This window comes from Podarcis pityusensis, assembly GCF_964106645.2.
Source record: "Podarcis pityusensis genome assembly, chromosome: 9".
NCBI lineage: Eukaryota > Metazoa > Chordata > Lepidosauria > Squamata > Lacertidae > Podarcis > Podarcis pityusensis.
In genome coordinates, this window is record NC_138034.1 from 7236373 (window position 1) to 7257802 (window position 21430).

Genomic DNA, 21430 nt, shown 5'->3' on the forward strand with positions numbered 1-21430 from the left:
AAGGTGTGTGTAATCATCTGAGTGTTATACATGAGGAAAACATCCTCTTGGTTATTTAATTTATTTACAGCTAGACATGGTGTACTTTACCAAAGAGCTATGTAAGAACAGATCTACAGAGAAAAATATAATTTCAGGCCAGGCAGAGAACATCTGAGTAGCGATCCTTTCATACACTAGCCTACGGGATGCTCTCCAGGCATTGCACATCTTCAAATCTTGCCTTATGACTGTTTCATCAGAGGATTGGGGCACACGAGAAGTTGCATGAAAGGGCAGGCCTGGAAATCTCACCCCACTTGCATCTCCAAAGTAGCCTGCTGGAATCCTCATTGGCACAGGCACCAGCGATGGATTTGGGATGGTGCAGGTGATTCCAAAGGGATGTAAAATTGAGAAGATCCGTAACTGAGAGGATACATTTGGGCTTGCACAGGGCACCATATCATGAAAGATTACAAAAATCTTCCCCTGACTTGCTACACACTTGTCTCTGTGCTGATCTGATGGGGTGGATGGTTCTCCTCAGACATGGACCACTTATAAACGCCACCTCCAACTCCTCGAAAGGTTCCATCAACGGTGTCTCTGAAAATTGTTACACATCACTTGGGAAGACAGGCGAACTAATGCCAGTGTACTGGAAGAAGCAAAGATCACCAGTGTGGAAGCAATTATTCTTCAATATCAACTTTGTTGGACTGGTCATGTTGTGCGGATGCCTGATTATCGTCTTCCAAAGCAACTCCTCTATTCTGAACTTAAAAAATGGAAATGCTGGTGGTCAACAAAAGAGGTTCAAAGACTCTCAAGGCAAATCTAAAAAAATGTAGTATAAACACTGACAACTGGGAAACACTGGCCTGTGAGCTCTCCAATTGGACAACAGCTTTTACCAAAGGTGTCATAAGGCTTTGAAGACGCTCAAACGCAGGATGAAAGAGAGAAACGTCCTAAGAAGAAGGCACGCTTGGCAAACCCTCACTGTGATCAACTCCTGCCCAGAAACCTATGTCCCCACTGTGGAAGGACAGGTGGATCCAGAATTGGCCTCCACAGTCACTTACAGACTCACTGTTAAGACTGTGTTCATGGGAGACCATCTTCCTCGGCTACGAGTGATTGCCAAAGAAGAGAAGAAGAAGACTCCTCAGACAGCCAGATTGGGCTCTACGATATCAGCTTTTACCTGTGGCTCCTAGAAGGTGTTCCATCACATCTAGTTTGACTCTCAGAGTCTCCTCAGAATGAAACCCAACAATCCTATTTATTACAGGCCCAGGTCCATAGAATCTCCACCTGTACCTTAAAAAGCAGTCATTTTGCCATTGCTTGTATGTATGCATGTATTATTTCATTGTGCTTTAAAAAGGGAACTTATTTCAATTAGCCTTCATGTGGACCACAAAAGCACATAGCTAAATATTTTATGTTCTATTCTAGATTAATCACTAAAGCAGAGTGTACAATTTCAGTGAATAATTTATTTGAAGAATATTATTGTCCTCCATTTTCCTGGAAGCATTTCTGAAGTTTCTTCAGTTCCTTTATTTGAAATTATACTCTAATTGATGCTTGTTCTCTACACGTTTAACACTCCCATGACCTAATACTGTGTGCCTACATATGACCAGATTTAGAGAGACAGAAATTTGCCTACAGGTTGAGTCTTCTTTCCAAACGGCAAGCTAATATAATATCTGTTTTATCTCTCTCGTCCTATTTGAGAGGCTCAGAGAAGCTTACAGTCTGAAAACAAAAGCCAGGAGACAGAGGAAAAGATACAACACTTCCAGAGGTTCACATTTGTATCAAGGCCAAAATTCCTCACAGAACTGTGCGGCAATAACCGCCATCCTTCCAAAATGAATGTTATTTATCTCAGTTTGATGCCAACAGACAAGACAGAGCTCACCCACACAGCCAGCTGCCTGATACTCCAGCTTGTCCAATCTTTCTAGCTTCAGTTAAGCCTTTCCACACCAACCACACCAGTGACTTACTGCAACAACTTCATGGTGAGCTGCAACACCTATTTTTCTTGGGGAAAAGCACGGCTCACAGCCCCTCTCGTTAGGGGCATGACTTCAGATTTGTACGACCTGCAGGCAGCTCCTTAGCTCTCATCGGAGGCAGACTATAAATTGAAATGAAATGAGCTCCAATGAAACGGTTAACAGAAACTGGACTTGTGAGATTCTTTGCAGAGGAACCAGGCAGAAGGCCTTCTCGGTAGTGGCACCCGCCCTGTGGAATGCCCTCCCATCAGATGTCAAGGAAATAAACAACTACAGTGGTACCTCGGGTTACAGACGCTTCAGGTTACAGACTCTGCTAACCCAGAAATAGTACCTTGGGTTAAGAACTTTGCTTCAGGATGAGAACAGAAATCATGCTCCGGCAGCATGGTGGCAGTGGGAGGCCTCATTAACTAAAGTGGTGCTTCAGGTTAAGAACAGTTTCAGTTTAAGAACAGACCTCTGGAATGAATTAAGTTCTTAATCCGAGGTACCACTGTATCTGACATCTGAAAGCAACCCCGCAACGGGATTTTTTTTTAATGTCTAATGTTTTACAATCTTTTATGTGCTGTAAGCTGCCCAGAGCAGCTGGGGAAACTCAGCCAGATGTGCAGGGTATAAATAATGAAATAATAATAATAAATTGGCAAGTGATATCTGAGCAGCCACTACACTGCAGCCCTCCCATTAGTTCAGCCATCCACCGTTTCAGAATACCAAACATCCAAGTATCTACCTTTTTAATACTCTGAGGGTGCTTTCACACCTGCCTACAATTCTGCCGATTTGAGAACTGCTGACTTGTTTAATATGTTTTAGTTTGTTATGAGCTGTTTTGGATTTAGTCATAAAGAGAAGTAGGATATAACATGCTAAAATCAATATATTATTGCACACCACCCCAGTTTCCAAGGGGTGCAAGATTTTGTGGGTTCCAGGTGCTTACCCACGTTAGGGTTTCCTCAGAATGAGTGACAGTGGAGACTGTGGTGTCTTTTGGATATATACTTTGTTTGCACATATATACAACCGGAGCCCATGATGGAGGGGTTCACAGGGTTAACACCTTAAGAAGGCCTTTCTTCTCCCATGGCCACAGCCTTTGATCCCAGCACAAATGGGCCACCCCATTTGTAGTCTGGCACAGAGACACTTCCTTTGTTACCTTAATGGCCCATATTTAGAGGGCCATTGCCAAGAAACTTGTCTGGCTTTTTCAACAATTTGAATCCTTGCTTATATTTTAGCACTTGCTGGATCTAGGAACTAGAGGGGTCTTAAGCAGACAGCCTACCCCCACCACCACCACAGTCCCCAAACGCTTAACAATATCTATCTGTCAGACTTTCTGTCTCCTTCGGCTCCAAATAAACTCAAGTATAAAAAAAAAAGTTCTGTTTTGAATCAATGGGACTAAATTTATGAAAGCTTCACACACACACACACACACCCCACTCATTAGTTGATTTTTATTATTATTATTATTATTACTATATTTCACTTTCACATTGCTGGTGTGGTTCAATAAATTTTCTTATTGACAGAAAAGCGATGTTCTAATCAGGCATGTTTCTCACACAGAAAGGACAGGAGAGTTAACATGCATATAGTGTTTGCAGAAGATGAAGTCAAGCATTTCTGAATCCTCAGTAATAAAACTTTCTGACTCGTCAGCCTACTATAAAACATAGAGTTTTCCTCCAGAGGTCCCAGTCAAATGGATCAAATCATTTGGAAAATATATCTTTGACATTTAGAGGAAGGCAATATGGAAAGGTTGTCTTCACTGCAGGAAAGGATTTGCGTTGGTATAATAAAGTACCACCCCTTATGCAAGAGTTTGGCTCCAGGGATCCATGCCAGGGTCAAAACTAGACTTTCTGTCACCCGGGGCAAAGATCCAGTCTCTCTCTCTCTTTCTCTCTCTGATGAGGCCCTAAGCTACTGAAGGTAATGGGGCCCTTTATATGTCCAGCTGTCCTTTGTCAACAACAAATTGCGGCTGTTTTTTTTGTGTTGAATATATGCTATATGGTAATTTATGGACCTAATAGGTATCTAAAGCCATTTGCACACAACAAAATATGCATTTTATCGAAGTAATTGTTGAACTTATATTTTGGAAATGTATATCCAGTTTTTTTCTTTAATTTTTTTGGGGGCCCCCCAAAAGAGTGGGGCCCTAAGCTATAGCTTGTTTAGCTTATACGTAAATCCAGCCCTGGTCCTGATTGACTTAGTGGATATGGTAAACCTGCTGACGACTGTTAGCGACTGCAATTAGTCCTACAGGAAAAAGCAAGGGATAGTATGCAGATGATTAGCATATGTAATGAGAAAGAGAAGTTGCTGAATTACAACTTATCACTAAACTGAAAACTATGGAGAGACCTGGTCTTAATAAAGATATTGGATTCCTGTCTCATCACATATGCTAATCATCAGCATATCAGGAACAAAGTTGGTCTCTAAGGTGCTACTGGACAATTCTTTTATTTTTATATATATTTCATCGTCATCGTCATCATCATCAATACTTGTCTAGATGGAACAATGGTCTGACTCAGTATGTCTGTGTACTGTCAGTGAGGTGTACTGGTTAAGAGCGGTAGAGTCATAATCTGGTGAACCGGGTTTGCGTCTCCGCTCCTCCACATGCAGCTGCTGGGTGACCTTGGGCCAGTCACACTTCTCTGAAGTCTCTCAGCCCCACTCACCTCACAGAGTGTTTGTTGTGGGGGAGGAAGGGAAAGGAGAATGTTAGCCGCTTTGAGACTCCTTCGGATAGTGATAAAGCGGGATATCAAATCCAAACTCTTCTTCCTCCTCCTCTGTTCTTTCTCTTTCTTTTTTTTTTTTTTGCATTAGTTGCCACAACCAGGCAACATAACCAGATTATGAGTCTACTGCTCTTAACCACTACACCACAGTGGCAGTACACTGACATATTGAGTCAGACCATTGGTCCATCTAGACAAGTATTGATGATGATGATGATAAAATATATAAAAAAATACAAAAATTGTCCAGTAGCACCTTAGAGACCAACTAAGTTTGTGCTCTCCAGCTGAGGCTACTCAACATCAGTGGCAGGAGCTGGAAATGTCAGCCAGAAAAGCATTAAGAATATAGGGCCTGGCCTGGCCAATCCAGGCAATTCACACTGCCTGCCAATTGCAAGGTTCAGCGTTGCATACCCCAGCCTGCTTCCATTTCTGGGGGTGCTCCAAATCTTGAGCACACCAGCAACTTGCCAGACTAGGTTTCAGCCTGAGGCTGCCAGTTCCAGATCTGAGGACTGCATAAGCATAAATATGAATGGCAGTGGACTGTGATTTTTCTGGGAAAGGTGCCTGGCATTTACATGACAACTTTAGTTTATTGTTTTGCATGTTCCATGGCTGAGACCAGATATTGAAAACAGGTTTTGGGGCTCACTGAAGGTAACTTCTGATTTATGTTGGTATAAATAAGTAAAGTGCTGTGTGAGGGTCTTCACAATCAATGGCAGATGGTGAACAGCTTTCCTTAAGTAGATCCCCTTCCCATTGATTAAATTCAGAGTTATATATGTTGAAGGGGGACAGGATCATAATAATTTAAAATTATACTTTGTTAACCAGCACAGGGGAGAGAGGAACCGAACAGGAGGAGGTCAGTCCAATTCAACACACCCTGTGAGTGATGTCTAGGGAAGTTTGGGGCTAACACAACTTCCAGCATTAAAGCCTAAATCTTTTCTTTTGGAGCCTAGGAAAGCTGGCGCCCTGCCTAGTAACAGGATCATTATATCTTGTACTGCAGCTTCATGCATCTCAGTGAAAACATTCCCCGGGAGCTCCCTTGATCAGTTAAAGATGTGTTTCCTGAAGCTCCTTCGAATGAAAGTGAGGCTCCAGCATTTCCTGTCTTTTACTGCCCCGTGCATTCCAAACAATTAATGGCAAATATGTGATTATTATTTTTATTTGGTCTGTTAGTAAAGGTAAAGGGACCCCTGACATTAGGTCCAGTTGTGGCCAACTCTGGGGTTGCAGCGCTCATCTCGCTTTATTGGCCGAGGGAGCTGGTGTACAGCTTCCAGATCATGTGGCGAGCATTACTAAGCCGCTTCTGGCGAACCAGAGCAGCGCACGGAAACGGCGTTTAACTTCCCACTGGAATTTATCTACTTGCACTTTGAGGTGCTTTCGAACTGCTAGGTGGGCAGGAGCTGGGACCGAGCAACGGGAGCTCACCCCATCACGAGTATTCGAACCATAGACCTTCTGATCGGCAAGTCCTAGGCTCTGTGGTTTAACCCACAGCGCCATATATAAAATTCCTCCTGATGAAAATAAATGAGAAATCGATGCCATTTATTCACTTTTCATGAGTTTCAATACACCCTGTCTGGAAAGTCGTGCACAGGCAATATTGCCAGGAGAGCTAGGACTAGAGTCAGGGTGCCCCACAATACTTTGCTAAATTTTAAGGTTCCTAAGTAAAGGCTGGAACACTCTGAAACATACATCTTCCAGAATAGCTCCAGCAGTACAGGCAGCAGCCCATTGTGACTCCCTGCTTTGCCTTCCATTGACCTGGCTAGAAGAGTTTCTGCAGAAATCCACACTGGATTTGTCAGTGTGCCTACCCATGCGATGTGTTTTGCAGGCTGTGTTGCAGATATTAGTATTGTGCAGTCTGAAGCGACTAGATGCATGCAAACTGATTCCTTTTAGAAACGAAGCATTGTCCAGACCCATGAAAATATTGTTCAAATTTTCCTAGCAGAACTCTTCAAAATAAAACAGAATACATCAAACGATACATTCAGAATATCCACGCAATGTCTTGTGCCTCTCTCCCATTCTAGACTGCCCCAGGCAACTGCAGCTCTTGAAGAGCCTTTTCCGTACATTGTTCTCCCTGTGGTGTTCAGGGAGACTGAAACAGCCAACTCCCTTCAAAATGGAGATTTGCAACTCAATACCTTCACCACATGATCTAAGGTTACAACACTCACCAGAGAAACATCAATCAGTTCATCATTAACTAAGCAAGAGCTCCAAGTGCTTAGAAAAGCAATGTTTGCCTGATGTCATGACTGCCAGCCACTCCACAGCCAGAGAACAGTATGGAAAAGGAACCATGTCATCCAGTTGTCCATGAGATTCTGGAGCTGCACTGTAGCCATTCTTAGTCCAGGATGTATAGACCTATCAACACAACACTCTGTTTGTCATAACAATGGACATTTGGCTAACACAATATTCATGATGACCAGTGCCCCCTTTTCTTTTTCCTTAGAAAAAAAGGTGCCAGTATTCACCATGAAGTTGTTACAGTAAGTGCTACACTTTTAACATTTCAGGGGCGGGGGAAGGTGCCAGTACTGCATACACTTGAGTATCCCCCAGGAAAAAAAAAGCACTGGTAAATACCTTATTGTTATTACCTGCGGCCTTGCAGGACATCTTTGGGAGGCGAAAAGGCTAAGGAGTAAACCATACACAAATCCAGGGTGTAGTCCCCAAGACAGTTGAATGCTGCCTTGTATGCCTGCTTCTGGCAACTCCTGCAGCCAAGCTGGTGCCAAATGTATTGCTCTGCTTTCCTTTGGACCGCATCAGCAAGGCCTTGTTGTCTGGGCAGTCCAGGAGCTCCAGACACACAGCCTAGGCTTGAGCCCTGGAGAGGTCACTTCAGTGCTACTGACACAGCAAAAACAATGTGGGAGGCAGCAGCTACAAGTTACCGGTCTCTGCAGCCGCTTTGGTTCTCCAGCAGTTTGAATTCACCCCTACAGGTGCACTCCATTTGTTTCTCTGGGCAACAACAACAACCTTCTTGCATTTCTCTAGCGAAGTTCAACTTGTATCAAGGAAAGGGCAAATAGATAATGCCTTTTCTAGGGGGTTCCCACAGACCAAAGCTTATCTGCATATGGAATCATTTCACATATTGCCATGATACAGCCTGGAAATTGCTATGCTGAAATCTGGTTACTGGCAACAGAGGCAGCAACTCTTTTAGGCAATATTTTAAAGAGGAAAAGTTAGAGTATGTGAGCCAAACAAAGTGCCAGGGGAGGTGTAAACAGTCAGAATTTAATTATCCATCTTGGAATTTAGCCTGGACAGCAGAGCAGGGCTCACACACTTTCCCACATGCCACCAGAGCTTTAGTATTAAAAGTGGACATGGATTCTGTATCTGTACCAAAACAACAAAACTCTCCCTGCTGGTACGGTATAGTCCATGGGTCGGCAAACTAAGGCCCGTGGGCTGGATCAGGCCCAATTGCCTTCTCAATCCGGCCCACGGACTACTAGCATGCTACTAGCAATTTATTAGGTGATGTTTCTGGCTGGTGAAATATAAGTGGAATGTGGATGCCTGATTACTCCTTGATGGTGATTACTACTCGATGCATAATCAAGATATTTAATATGGCGATGAGGAGAAATTCAGCACCACTGAGGTGAAGAGAACATCAGAATAAAATCCCCCACCTATTTGTAATCAAAATGTTTAATGCTGAACTATTATTTAATTATGCATGTGTTGGAGGGACTTGGTAGAGTCTTCCGCTCACTGCTGTCAGCCGGACAGTCTTTGATCGTCAGAGTTGGTTAAATGGCTGCCTTTGATCATCCAGAGAACAGCTCATAAAAGAAACAGTCCTTTTGTTCGGCTTTCCCCTAACTTTATGGGTAAATAAGAAGATGGTTCTGAACAGAGTGGGCGGTTTTTAATAAACACTTTCTTTGAAGTAGACATAGCCAAATTAGCATAGAGATGAGGGGAGTTGCTGTGTCAAGGCTCGGAGACAGGGACGAAGGAGGAGAATTTGCCAAAGAACTTAGTTAAGAGTAAATACAATATTTTGGCCATTTCCGAAAAGGGACGAGACAAGTAAGCAGGCTTGTTTCAAAAGCATTGGTTGGCATTGGCATTTGTATATTTTGCCCATTGCTCTCTCACTGTGCTTGTTGCTGTGACCTCTGAAAATTAGTATTTGAAAGCTACAATACACTGAAGCATTTCAGGCTTTTAATTTAGAAAAAAACCCAACAAAGGAGGAAGATGGAAGAGGTTTGCACAATTAGGAATAGAGTTGATAGCAGGGAGAAATGCTCTCTTAACTCTCCCCAGGTCAGAACACTAGAATTCAGGGGTACCCTATGAAAGAGATGGGCAGCAAAGACAGGTTGAAAGCATTCCTTCACACTGCACTTGGGATTCACTACCACATGATGTGGAATCACAGAATTGTAGAGCAGAGACATCACCTTACCAACAAAGGTCCGTATAGTTAAAGCTATGGTTTTCCCAGTAGTGATGCATGGAAGTGAGAGCTGGACCATAAAGAAGCCTGATCTCCAAAGAATTGATGCTTTTGAATTATGGTGCTGGAGGAGACTCTTGAGAGTCCCATGGACTGCAAGAAGATCAAACCTCTCCATTCTGAAGGAAATCAGCCCTGAGTGCTCACTGGAAGGACAGATCCTGAAGCTGAGGCTCCAGTACTTTGGCCACCTCATGAGAAGAGAAGACTCCCTGGAAAAGACCCTGATGTTGGGAAAGATGGAGGGCACAAGGAGAAGGGGACGACAGAGGACGAGATGGTTGGACAGTGTTCTCGAAGCTACCAGCATGAGTTTGGCCAAACTGCGGGAGGCAGTGGAAGACAGGAGTGCCTGGCGTGCTCTGGTCCAGGGGGTCATGAAGAGGCGGACACAACTAAACGACTAAACAACAACAACAATGCAGGAAACTCAACTAGATCACACCTGACAGAGGCCATCCAACCTCTGCTGGATGGAGAGAGTCTGGTCCGCCCCCTTCTTGTGGGTGTCTGTCCCAAAACATATTAGAAAAAATTACCAGAGTTCATCCCAGTACTTGGAAATTAAAGAAACTGAACTTTATTTCAGGCCAAAGTCTCTGCTTGGCACCCAAAATGAGATTGTGTACTGCAATCTCTGACCCCCCCACCCAAAACACATTCAGAGTTGCCACCACCTCGAAAGATGGAATGGGCTGGGAAAAAAACAAAAACACTAAAACACATCCAATATTCCATATCTTTACCTTTCATTTACTTGTTTCATCGACCTCCTCACACCTCCCTTTTTTGTATTCTAGTTCAATTCACTATTCCAGCAAATTCTTTCCATCTTTCTCAATTTTTGTTCTATAATTTATCTTGATGGTCTAACCTTAATTTTTTATTTTATTTTAGCCCATTATCAACCAGCTTTTACTTAATTCTTTATTACATTTCTGCTAAAACCATATAGCTTCATTCCAACATCCTTCTAACATTCATTGATTTTGCAATGTTTTTGTAAATATACTTTAAATTTTTTCCAATCTTCTTCCACCAACTCTTCTTCCTGGTCTCGTATTCTGCCAGTCATTTCCGCCAGTTCCATGTAGTCCATCAGCTTCATCTGCCATTCTTCCCTGGTAGGTAGATCTTGTGTCTTCCAATTTATTTTTTTTGCTGCATTGTTGTATTGTTTTTTTATGTCCCTCTTTTTATCTATTGTAATGTATGTTCTGTTAAATTTCTTATTATTTTCCTCTTCTTTTTTTCCTGTAATCTTTAAACCTCTAATAAATATCATTTAAAAAAAAGAAAGAAAGATGGACTGGGCTGGGAGTAGTAGTAATAATAATAATAATAATAATAGTAATAATAATTTTTATTTATACCCCGCCCTCCCCAGCCAAGACTGTGCTCAGGGCAGCTGACAACCAATAATAAAAACAAGTTGATTGAAATACAACTTAAAAAACAAGGTGAAATACAACATTAAAACATTAAAATGCAGCCTCATCACAGGAGGAGAAAGGAAAAAAAGAAAGCTCTCCTTGTCAAATTTTCAAAGCAGCCAAGGGATTGCATGACAGAGGGGCATTTTACAACTTGGCCCAGAGAATTTATGTTTGTGCTCACTCACCCATTCTGGACTGCTATCTTTCTTTGGGTCAAATGTAGCAGGTGAAATCATAGACTTAAATTGCAAGCAAGAATTGTCCATTTGTAACCAAAGCTCAAGCCACTACATTCCTGCAAATAACAACCAAATGGCTTGGAACTTGGGCAACCGTTTATATGGGGTAATCTTGCCATAAAAATGAAGAATAAAGGACTTTGCCCAATGACTAATACTTGAGCAATTGCTCCCTCATGGGACATTTATATATTTTCTTCTGCTTCAGTCAGAGTGCATGTTGGATAAGCCACAGCTGTGGCAACATGTACAATGGTGGAATGCGATATTGCAAACAAATGGTTCTGAGTTGGCACATCGCCACCCAATGAGTTGATATAGCTGGAAAATATTGCCACCAGAGGTCCATAAATTGCAAGCATGACCAAAATGTTACATAATTGTGTATACTCAAATGCTAGCCAGGACAGAGATAATGAAGCTCTGCTTGCCGGAAAAAGCTCTTGCGGTCAAAATCTGAACTCTTTGCTTGACATTTCTCAGTTATCCTTTGTGTGTCGGCATGTCGGGGGGAAAGGAAAAGAAACCTTGCGTTAAAGAAGTGCCATCAGGCAGCACAAAAATATCATTGCAGGAAATACACAAAATAAATTGAGTAGGCTGTGTTCTACCTCTACGCTAGGGAGCAGCTTGCCTTGGAAATACCAAAATTAAGGGTAACTTCCTTGCTGCACAAGGTTACTTCCCACATTTTACACCCATATTTTCCCATGGCGCTCAGGATCCTCCATGACTACAGGAGCACCACCCCCCACTTCACAACTTTGCCCTGCAGGTGGAGGAGGTTACACGAATGGGGTGTGGCGACAGCACGTTCACCCACACAACTCTGATACTCCATGCCTGAAGACAGCCTCCTACCTCCCTCCTTCCTATATGCATAGCCCTCAACTGCTGGGACATCCCATTTTTTGGCCTGAAAGCACAGCACCAAAACACTTGTTTAGGGGCGCCACAATCTCACCCTGAAAAAGTGCTTTAGGGCGGGGGCTGAAATCTTGCATGGCACCCCCAAAGCATGGATTTTAGGGCACCACTAGCGCGTGCCCCGCAAATGTGTGTGTTTGGGGCCACAATCTCGGGCACATCACAAGACTCATGTGAGAGTGCAGCATTTTGGAGGGTATCCTAAAATGAGGGCTTGTGCCAGCAGCTCACTGTTCAGAATGTGGTTCGTGACATTCAGCTCTGCTTCTGATTGGCTCCACAGCAAGCCTCACATGACCTGGACAACACCATTGACTCAGTCAAGCATTATTTACAATATAACCTCAATTTCCCCCCTTCACAATAGAGGGTTTGAAGCTCAGGTGTGGGCTCCCTAGACCAGAATGAGGCATCTCCTTTACCCCATCCACGCTAAGGACAGCTGTTTATCAGCGCCATCTGGTATGCAGGCTGAGACCCTACCTGCCCACAGACTGTCTCACCAGAGTGGTGCATGCTCTGGTTATCTCTCGCTTGGACTACTGCAATGCGCTCTACATGGAGCTACCTTTGAAGGTGACCTGGAAACTACAATTAATCCAGAATGTGGCAGCTAGACTGGTGACTGGGAGTTGCCGCCGAGACCATATAACACCGGTCTTGAAAGACCTACATTGGCTCCCAGTACATTTCTGAGCACAATTCAGTGTTGGTGCCGACCTTTAAAGCCCTAAATGGCCTCAGCCCAGTATACCTGAAGGAGCGTCTCCACCTCCATCGTTCTGCCTGGACACTGAGGTCCAGCGCTGAGGGCCTTCTGGCAGTTCCCTCACTGCAAGAAGCCAAGTCACAGGGAACCAGGCAGAGGGCCTTCTCGGTAGTGGCGCCCGCCCTGTGGAACGCCCTCCCACCAGATGTCAAAGAGAAAAATAACTACCAGACTTTTAGAAGACATCTGAAGGCAGCCCTGTTTAGGGAAGCTTTTAATGTTTAATAGGTTATTGTATTTTAGTGTTTTGTTGGAAGCCGCCCAGAGTGGCTGGGGGGACCCAGCCACATGGGCAGGGTATAAATAAATTATTATTATTATTATTATTATTATTATTATTATTATTATTATTATTATTATTATTATTATTATTATTAGGCCCTGAGTGCACCTATAGCTGCTGCTGTGCTTCCTCCAACTGCATCATAAAAGGTGTCCAGCACTTCTGCAGGAACTCAAGTGCAAGGTCTTTCTGAGCTGTGCTGCTGTTAGTTGGGATCTTGTTAGCTGGAGATATTAAGAACTAAAACTGGAATCTTTTGCTCCCAGTGCAGGTATTCCACGACTGGGCTATTCCACTCTGCTCCTGCATATTCCTCAGTCTGGTTTTTGACCTGCTGTGTCTGTGCAGAAGTTCAGAACAATGATTCGTAAGGGTGAGGTTGCTAATTCAGTTTCTACCCCCAAAGGGGGTTTGTCTTGGGCACCTAAATTTAAGTTGACATCTAAATACGTCGGTCCCTAATCCCTGATATATTATGGAAGGATGGCAGAGTCTTCTTACAGGTTGATTAAAAGTGCGCATTTCGAAAAGTTGCTATGTTTCCACATTTTCAGCCTCCCTGAAATGTAAGTGCAGCGGCAACATTGCATTTTAAATCTTTTTAAAAATTCAAAAGGTGTCGTCAGTCATCATAATGCATAATAAAAGACGGCTTCCTAAATGTGTGCACATGCAGATTATTAGCCTTTGAAAAGATTATAATAATTGGAACGTTTTCATGGCTGCCCTGTTAATGGTGAGCCATTAATGGGCTTGGGCTGGGACTTAATAATTTATTGGGGTGGGAGTGGAGGTTAGAATAGCTGATAAAGTCATTTTCACTCCCCTCCCCCAACTATTACAGACATTTAGCTCCATTCTTGTGAATGGGTTCAAATATGATTGTTTTTTTAAAAAATGTTACACTACACTTAATGCGGCCTACAGGGTTTAGGCTTGAAGAATACTTATTCTTTATGGATTCAATTACAACAATTTCTACAACAAAAGTACTGAATACAAAGGCAAGGGAGCTCTGTTCTTCTTGATTTCTACATGCAGATTTGTTTGTGATGGTGCTGTTCTTATTGTTGGGACTATTTTTTTTTTAACTTTCCACCTGAATTTTGAAGTGATGCAAATCCAGAATTCTCACGTCTTTTCGACCCACTGCAATCTACATAATGTGCAGCTCTTACAAATTAGATGAAGAAGAGTTTGGATTTGATATCCCGCTTTATCACTACCCTAAGGAGTCTCAAAGCAGCTAACATTCTCCTTTCCCTTCCTCCCCCACAACAAACACTCTGTGAGGTCAGTGGGGCTGAGAGACTTCAAAGAAGTGTGACTGGCTCAAGGTCACCCAGCAGCTGCATGTGGAGGAGCGGAGACGCGAACCCGGTTCACCAGATTATGAGACTACCGCTCTTAACCACTACACCACACTGGCTCCCTCTGGAATGAAATGACTGGCTCCCTCTGGAATGAAAGCACCTCTGGAACACACAGAACAGAAATACCCTGCAAACGGTTTTGTTTAGAATCAAGACGTACCCAAACCTTGCCTCTATCTCTAGAAAACATGAGGAATGTGGCAAACTCAACTTTCTGCGAATCTCAACTTGTCTTGATTGCTTTAAATCAATATGCTATCCTTTGTGTTTGCAAATAAGCCTGGAAATGTATGGGCAATGAATGTCTGATGAAAACTTAGAAGCCAGGAAAGATTCCCAGTAGGGCACAGCTTCAGAATCTGCATAGTGCTTTAGACCTCTCAATGAGCAGAATAAGTTTTACAAATGTAAGATAGGATAAATATATAGATTTGCTTAACTTGCATTATTCATACAGATCTCAGAAGTCAGCTTTTTGTGCCATAAGGCATGGAATTACTTTTGTGGAATTTTAAAGTTTTGTTTTTTAAGCTTAGAGGATGCAGGAAGTCATAGGGGCATGGCCAATGAGGTCACGGGGACGTGAATAGTTCTGGTTTTCTTCCTTGCAAAGATCCCGTAGTCACTTAAGCACTGCAGTTGTACAAAAATGTAGCACGTAACTAAACTGAAAAGTGGATTACTTAACATTGGTTCAGCAGAAGTGTCTGCTGTCACACTTGCTTCTCTGCTGGGAGGAAAGTTTTGTGGTCTCCACCTGTTCTCATTGTCTCGCTCTCCCCCTCCTTTGCAAAGAAACATTGGACACTTAAACGTTCCAGTTAACACCTAACTAAGCATCTTACCTGGTCTCAGAATTGCTGCCACAATTTCTAGTGCAGGTCCATGCTCCCAAAGCTATACATTACTCATGTGAAAGGCTCATTGGAGTCCACAGGTATTGCTTCCAGGTAAGGATGTACAGTGGTGCCCCGCAAGACGAATGCCCCGCAAGACGGAAAACTCGCTAGACGAAAGGGTTTTGCGTTTTTTGAACTGCTTCGCAAGACGAATTTCCCTATGGGCTTGCTTTGCAAGACGAAAACGTCTTGCAAGTTTGTTTCCTTTTTCTTAACACCATTAATACAGTTGTGACTTGACTTCGAGGAGCAACTCATAGAACGCGGTGTGGTAGCCTTTTTTGAGGTTTTTGAAGACTTTCGTGATTTTTGAAGCTTTTCCAAAACTTCTTTTGCAGCCATTTGGCAAGTTAAACTTTTAAAACTTTTTTTTGGGGTTTTTGGATTTTGGGTTGGGGTGTTTGGAATTCAAGGACTTGGTGTTGGGGAGGGGTTTGCAAGAATCTGGAAGCTTGTGTGTGTTTTTTTCTGCATTTTTATGATTTTCTGTGACCATTGGGCCACTCTGCTGTTTTTTTTAAAAAAATTCTGGATTTGAATTTCTGTGTGGTGGGTGGCTGGGGGAACAGTTGAGGAGGGGTTTGCAAGAATCTGGAAGCTCGTGTGGTTTTTTTTCTGCATTTTTATGATTTTCTGTGACCATTGGGCCACTCTGCTGTTTTTTTAAAAAAATTCTGGATTTGAATTTCTGTGTGGTGGGTGGCTGGGGGAACAGTTGAGGAGGGGGTTCTTCAGCAAGAAGCAAAGAGTGGAAGAGGAACCTTCTTCGAGTTGTCCCCCAGAGTCTTAGAAAATGTACTGTACACTTTGTTGATTTTTAAATGTTTTTCTGTCATGTTTAGAAACTTAATTTATTGTTCCTTCAATTTTTGAAATGCTCTTTACAGTATGTGTGACTTTAAAGAGCACTTAATAAACTCTTGTTGTACCAAATTTGGCTTTGTTTGGACTTTTTTTGACCATAGGAACGCATTAATTGAATTTCAATGCATTCCTATGGGATTTCGTGCTTCGCAAGACGAAAATTCGCTAGACAAAAAAAACTCGCGGAACGAATTAATTTTGTCTTGCAAGGCACCACTGTACAGAATTGCAGCCAGAAATAGTTAATCGTAAAGGTGCAACACAAGATTCTTAGCAAGGGCCTCCACAAATGCCCAAACCTATGGGAAAAGATTATTCTCCTCCTTGCAGCTTATTTGCTTGTGCATCTTCTTTCCAGAACAGGGAATGAGGTGGAAGGTTGCTAAGTTGACTAGGACCTACGATATCAGGGTTAAAGTCACCAGTCAGCCATGAAATCTTGAGACAGTCACCGTCTCTCAGCCCAGCCAACCTCACAAAGTTGTCGCGCAGATAACATATGGAAAATGAGAATGGATAATAATAATAATAATAATAATAATAATAATAATAATAATTTATTATTTATACTCCTCCCATCTGGCTGGGTTTCCCCAGCCACTGTGGGCGGCTTCCAACAGAACACTATAATACAATAACCTATTAAACATTAAAAGCTTCCCTAAACAGGGCTGCCTTCAGATGTATTCTAAAAGTTTGGTAGTTATTTTTCTCTTTGACATCTGGCGGGAGGGCGTTTCACAGGGCGGGTGCCACTACTGAGAAGGCCCTCTGCCTGGTTCCCTGTAACTCAATACAATGCAATGCAATACAATACAATACAATGTATTGCAATTCAATGCAAACTCAATACTGCCCCATTATGGATAACCATTAATGCCTCGTTCCAGTCCCTGCTTTTGACCAGGGGATGTGTGAGATTGCCCAAGCTTGGAATCAACCTAAAAAGCAAGCTAAAAATCGAAGGAAAAATAAACTGGGCTACAACCAGGATATACTGAGACCTATAAACATTGGACTTCACATGTAAGTCCTTTGCAAATCCACTGTGTGGCTTCAATTCATGATCCTTTTATTACATATAAGTTATGCTGTCAGTTTGCATTTCTTTTGATCTGATGTGTAGAGATCTTTCCTATTCTACTTAATTCAAGAGGGTTCTGGAAGCTTTTCTGTATGAAAGAAACAAGCAGAAAGTTCATGATGTTTGGGATATTCCTTCAGAGAAGCTGAGTACAGCTGGCTTAAACTGGTTCGCTCATCTCTTTTGCAAAGGTCTTGCAGACTATAATAGTAAGGCCAGAAGGAGCCTGAGTTTCACTTTCTCTTTCTATCTCTTTTCCTTCGGGTGTGGTGTTCTGTACGTGGTACGCTTAGTGTTAAGGTTTAGACTTACAATAAGTTATTTTAAGTTAAAGTTAAGTCTGCTGCAAATGGATTTCTTATGGACAGTGCCAGTCCTGAACGTATTGGATTTGTGACCATTATACTCATTTGCCTTCAGCAGCAGTAAAGCTCTGCTGGATTAAATACAATTGCCTCTGGTCTATTTTTTGGGAATCCTGGAACGTGTTTACTCTGCTAACTATACATTGGAATCTACTGTGGATCAATATTGAGTAGAATTCAAATGACAAATGCATGACGAATTCTCATCTGAATTCTCCTCTGCAGCATCCTCCTTTTTGTAATACTGTTAAATCCACATTTTAATGGTTGATTCTCTTCCATAAGTTCATAAAAGTCATTAGAAGAAACATGTGCTATACAAAAATGAAAATGGGTGGCTCAAATGTTTCACCCTGGTAAAATAACGTGTGTGTATTCTGTTGATAAGGAAGCACACTAAGCCCTTCTGTTAACACAGTTTATTGGCACACATATTGGCAAAGCATACATAAAATACAGTTGTATCGTATAACACACTGACTCGCTGTATTATTTTTTTTACATGATGAATTGAACATATTAATATGTAAATGGAAAAAAATTAGTTTATTTTATAAAGTTTCACATAAATATACTGGAATCAAAAATTAGTCTGGAGGGCTTTACAAAAGTATTATACAAGAAATATCGCATGAAAGAACAACAAAATAAACTTAAGATATAATAAAAACACAAAAAATAGTCTTTGTTTAAACTGCTCACAAAATTAATGGATTACATGGCTTTCAAAATTCAGTTCCACAGCAATTTTACAAAGCATAAACTCTCATATAGAATGGGTGTCTTTCTCCACACAATTCCCCCCCCCCCCGGTCTTTGATGAAACAAAACTACATTTTTAGCTGTCTTGGTGCTTTTGTAATCATTTGCAAATGTAAAGCAGTGGGCTTTTAAAATTGCTAGAATAAAAAATGGAGGGCAGCACCAACGAGGGGAAGAAACAAGGGCAGAGAGAGCCTCAATTTGTGCCAGGAAACAATTAAGAAGTTAATTCTCCAGGGACCACTAAAGCAGCGCAGGCCCCAATCTGGGTAAGAGCAATTCTCCATTATATCCCTAGCTGCCTCCTCTTCCCCATCCAGCAGCCAGATTTTCATGCACGTAGCCCACGACAGAAATCTGAAATCTTACCCGTTATCTTTGTCTAAAGGACGCTGTTTGCTGAACAGCTCCTCCGTGGGATTTCAATTTTCTTTGGATCAGAACCAAGTCTGGATCAGATTTCAATTTCCTTCTAACCAGTCAATATTGCCGGCCTTATAATTTTTAATTTCACGAATTGTACTTTGTAACAAGCAATGTGTGGGCGATTGGATTTGTAACACTGATACTCCAGGAAGCTCATATCTGTACATTTTATGGGACGTATTTTTAAGAGGCAGAATCACTGTTCTCACGGACATGGTCTCATGGACACTGTTCTCGTGGTCTTAAACACAAAACCTATTAGGGCACAGCTTTTCTTCTTAACGAAATTCCATCCTATCTTGTTTCCTCCCTTTAAAATGGCTAACCTGGGAAGGAAACTGCATGTAAACACACACACACACACACACACGAGTCCTACCTTGGTTCTCAAACAGAATGCGTTCCGGGAGGTACATGCGACTCCCGGAACCGTTCAATAACCAAGGCGCAATTTCTGATTGGCTGCAGGTGTGTACTGCAGCCAATCAGAAGCCGTGGGAACCTGCGCCGGATGTTTGGCTTCCAAAAATCATTTGAAAACCGGAACACTCCCGGGTTTCAATTGTTCGGGAGCTGATTTGTTCGAGAGCCAAGGCGTTTTGAGATCCAAGGTATGACTGTGTGTGTACACACACACACCCCTCCTCAGGAGCAAGTTGGAGAAGAGGATGTATTTTGTTCACCATGTTTTTAAAAGGGCCAATAGATCCTGATCACTAATGGTCTTCTGTTAGATATGGCCTTTAAAGGATAAAGTGGGGGTGGGGGGTCATAGTTGGGAAGAATCTTCCACTGAAATGTGAGTCTTAATCAATGTTCATGAGGTGCTACTTACATATTCAGTTCTTTTCACCGAGGTCAGTGTCAGTATCATGTCATGTGCAAGAGCTTCCAAGGTACCTATCTGGAAGCTTATAAATTATTTTCCTAACTTAAAAAAAAGAGAGAGAGAGCTGTACACATTTAGAAATAGGTTCTATATCTGTTGAAAACTGGGAGTTATTGTCGTCATAAAGGATGCTGCGATATAGTAATGGTGACTTGCTTCAGGAAACTTACTGGGAAGCCTGAGGTGTTGGGTTCTCAGGCTTGGTTTCTTGGTTTGCAGGAGGTTTACTGCTCCACGGGCTGTTATTCCCCAACGCAGGTGAATTGTTGAAATCTTCGTCATCGTCCATGCCATTTGCTGCGTCATACTGCGTGTTCTCTAGCCTTGTGATGAGTCGCTCGTCTTCGTCGCCAAATTCTCCCCCCATTAGCGTTGGCTCCCCGACTACCATCACATCCTGTGAAAAACACCCAACACTTGTTATATAAAGATGTCTGGAAAAAAGCCCACGCCTAACATAGTCATTGGTCTATCAGTGACCCATTTCATAGAAGTATCCCTGAATGCAAGCCCCATTGATATAGTGCACTGATACAGCGCCCTTCATAATAGTAAGGCTCAAAAATGGAACAAAGTGAAATAAAGGATCAAGATCAGAACCGTTGGAATTGGGTTAAGCAAGATTATGGAAGCACAAATAAATGAGAACTTTGTACCCTGAAACCCAGCACACGGGAAGTCACCCAAAATTATTTAATTTGGTTGGGATAATGGGCTCTTTCGATTGTATTTTGATTCGGTATTGTGTTAATGCGGCAACTGTCGGATTATTGTAATTAAAATGGACTAAAATTATTATACAAAAAAATGGGAATAAAGTGTTCTTCCTATGCATGTAGAAACTTGTGGTAGGATTCTACTCTGTTGTTAACGCTCAGATCTCTTGTCTGTTGTTAACTCTCAAGTTCAAAATACAGACAATAGCAGGTAACAGGTGGAAAAAATGTGCATTAAAAAAAATATCTTTCACTGAAAGGATTTAAACAGTTGCTTAAAATGATTTCAGCGACCCTTTTCCAATTCAGTAAATTATTTCTATTTCAGGTTTTGTGGTTTTCAAGCAACAAAGGAGTGAAGTGTCAACACTTAGACGTTCAAATTAAAGGCACACTTTATCTGTAAGTTTCCCTCACACAAAATACCCTTGAAATGAAGAGGAGCCGTTGCTGTCCTCATGTATACTCCCATTCATTTCAAGGGGGCTTGTGGAGGAGAACTTCCAGATGGATTATGCTAGAGGTTCTCTGCTTTATTTCTCTAGCCATTGACTACGGCAGCTAAAATGAAGCTCACAAATGCTACTCTGAATGCACCAGCCATTGGAAGACAAAACTCAGCACCTCTTATCCCTAAGCAACCCACTTGACATCTCACCACTTAATTATGGTAATTAATTTAGGTAGAGCTTTTTTAAAAAAACCCCCACAAAAACAATGTTCACACTGATTTGACAATTTGCATTACTAATTAAGTAATTAGCAAAAAGGAAAAAGAAACCCTGATTGCCAACAAGCCCTGGATCTGCCATCTGCTATTTTGTGGTGTGTTTGTCACCTCTCTGTGTGTAGGCAATGCTACTGCCAATCTGTGCGACGAGAGGACCAATCTGTCCAGCTGGTACCATGAAAAGGAAGACAGGAACGCTAATTATAATTACACCGATGAAGCTACCAGTTGTCAAAAGCCGGAAAGGGCAAGAAGAAAAGGATCTGTCCCATTGCTGCTGTGAGTGCAAACAGTCCTTTCACATAACCACAAGTACAA

The 21430-nt window shown here is 42.1% G+C and overlaps 1 protein-coding gene across 6 annotated transcripts in view; it reads right to left on the reverse strand.

The window, feature by feature from the left end:
* Nucleotides 1-17993: 17993 nt before the first annotated feature.
* LDB2 (LIM domain binding 2) overlaps nt 17994-21430 on the reverse strand; it is a 233241-nt gene continuing 229804 nt past the window's right edge. For 4 of the 6 annotated variants that reach the window (XM_081020134.1, XM_081020133.1, XM_081020136.1 and 1 more), the window contains exon 8: nt 17994-20063. In XM_081020134.1, the coding sequence (XP_080876260.1) occupies nt 19833-20063 (231 nt within the window). In that variant the 3' untranslated portion in view covers nt 17994-19832. The remainder of the gene's footprint in view (nt 20064-21430) is intronic. The other 2 variants (XM_081020138.1, XM_081020135.1) reach the window with 1 other exon arrangement.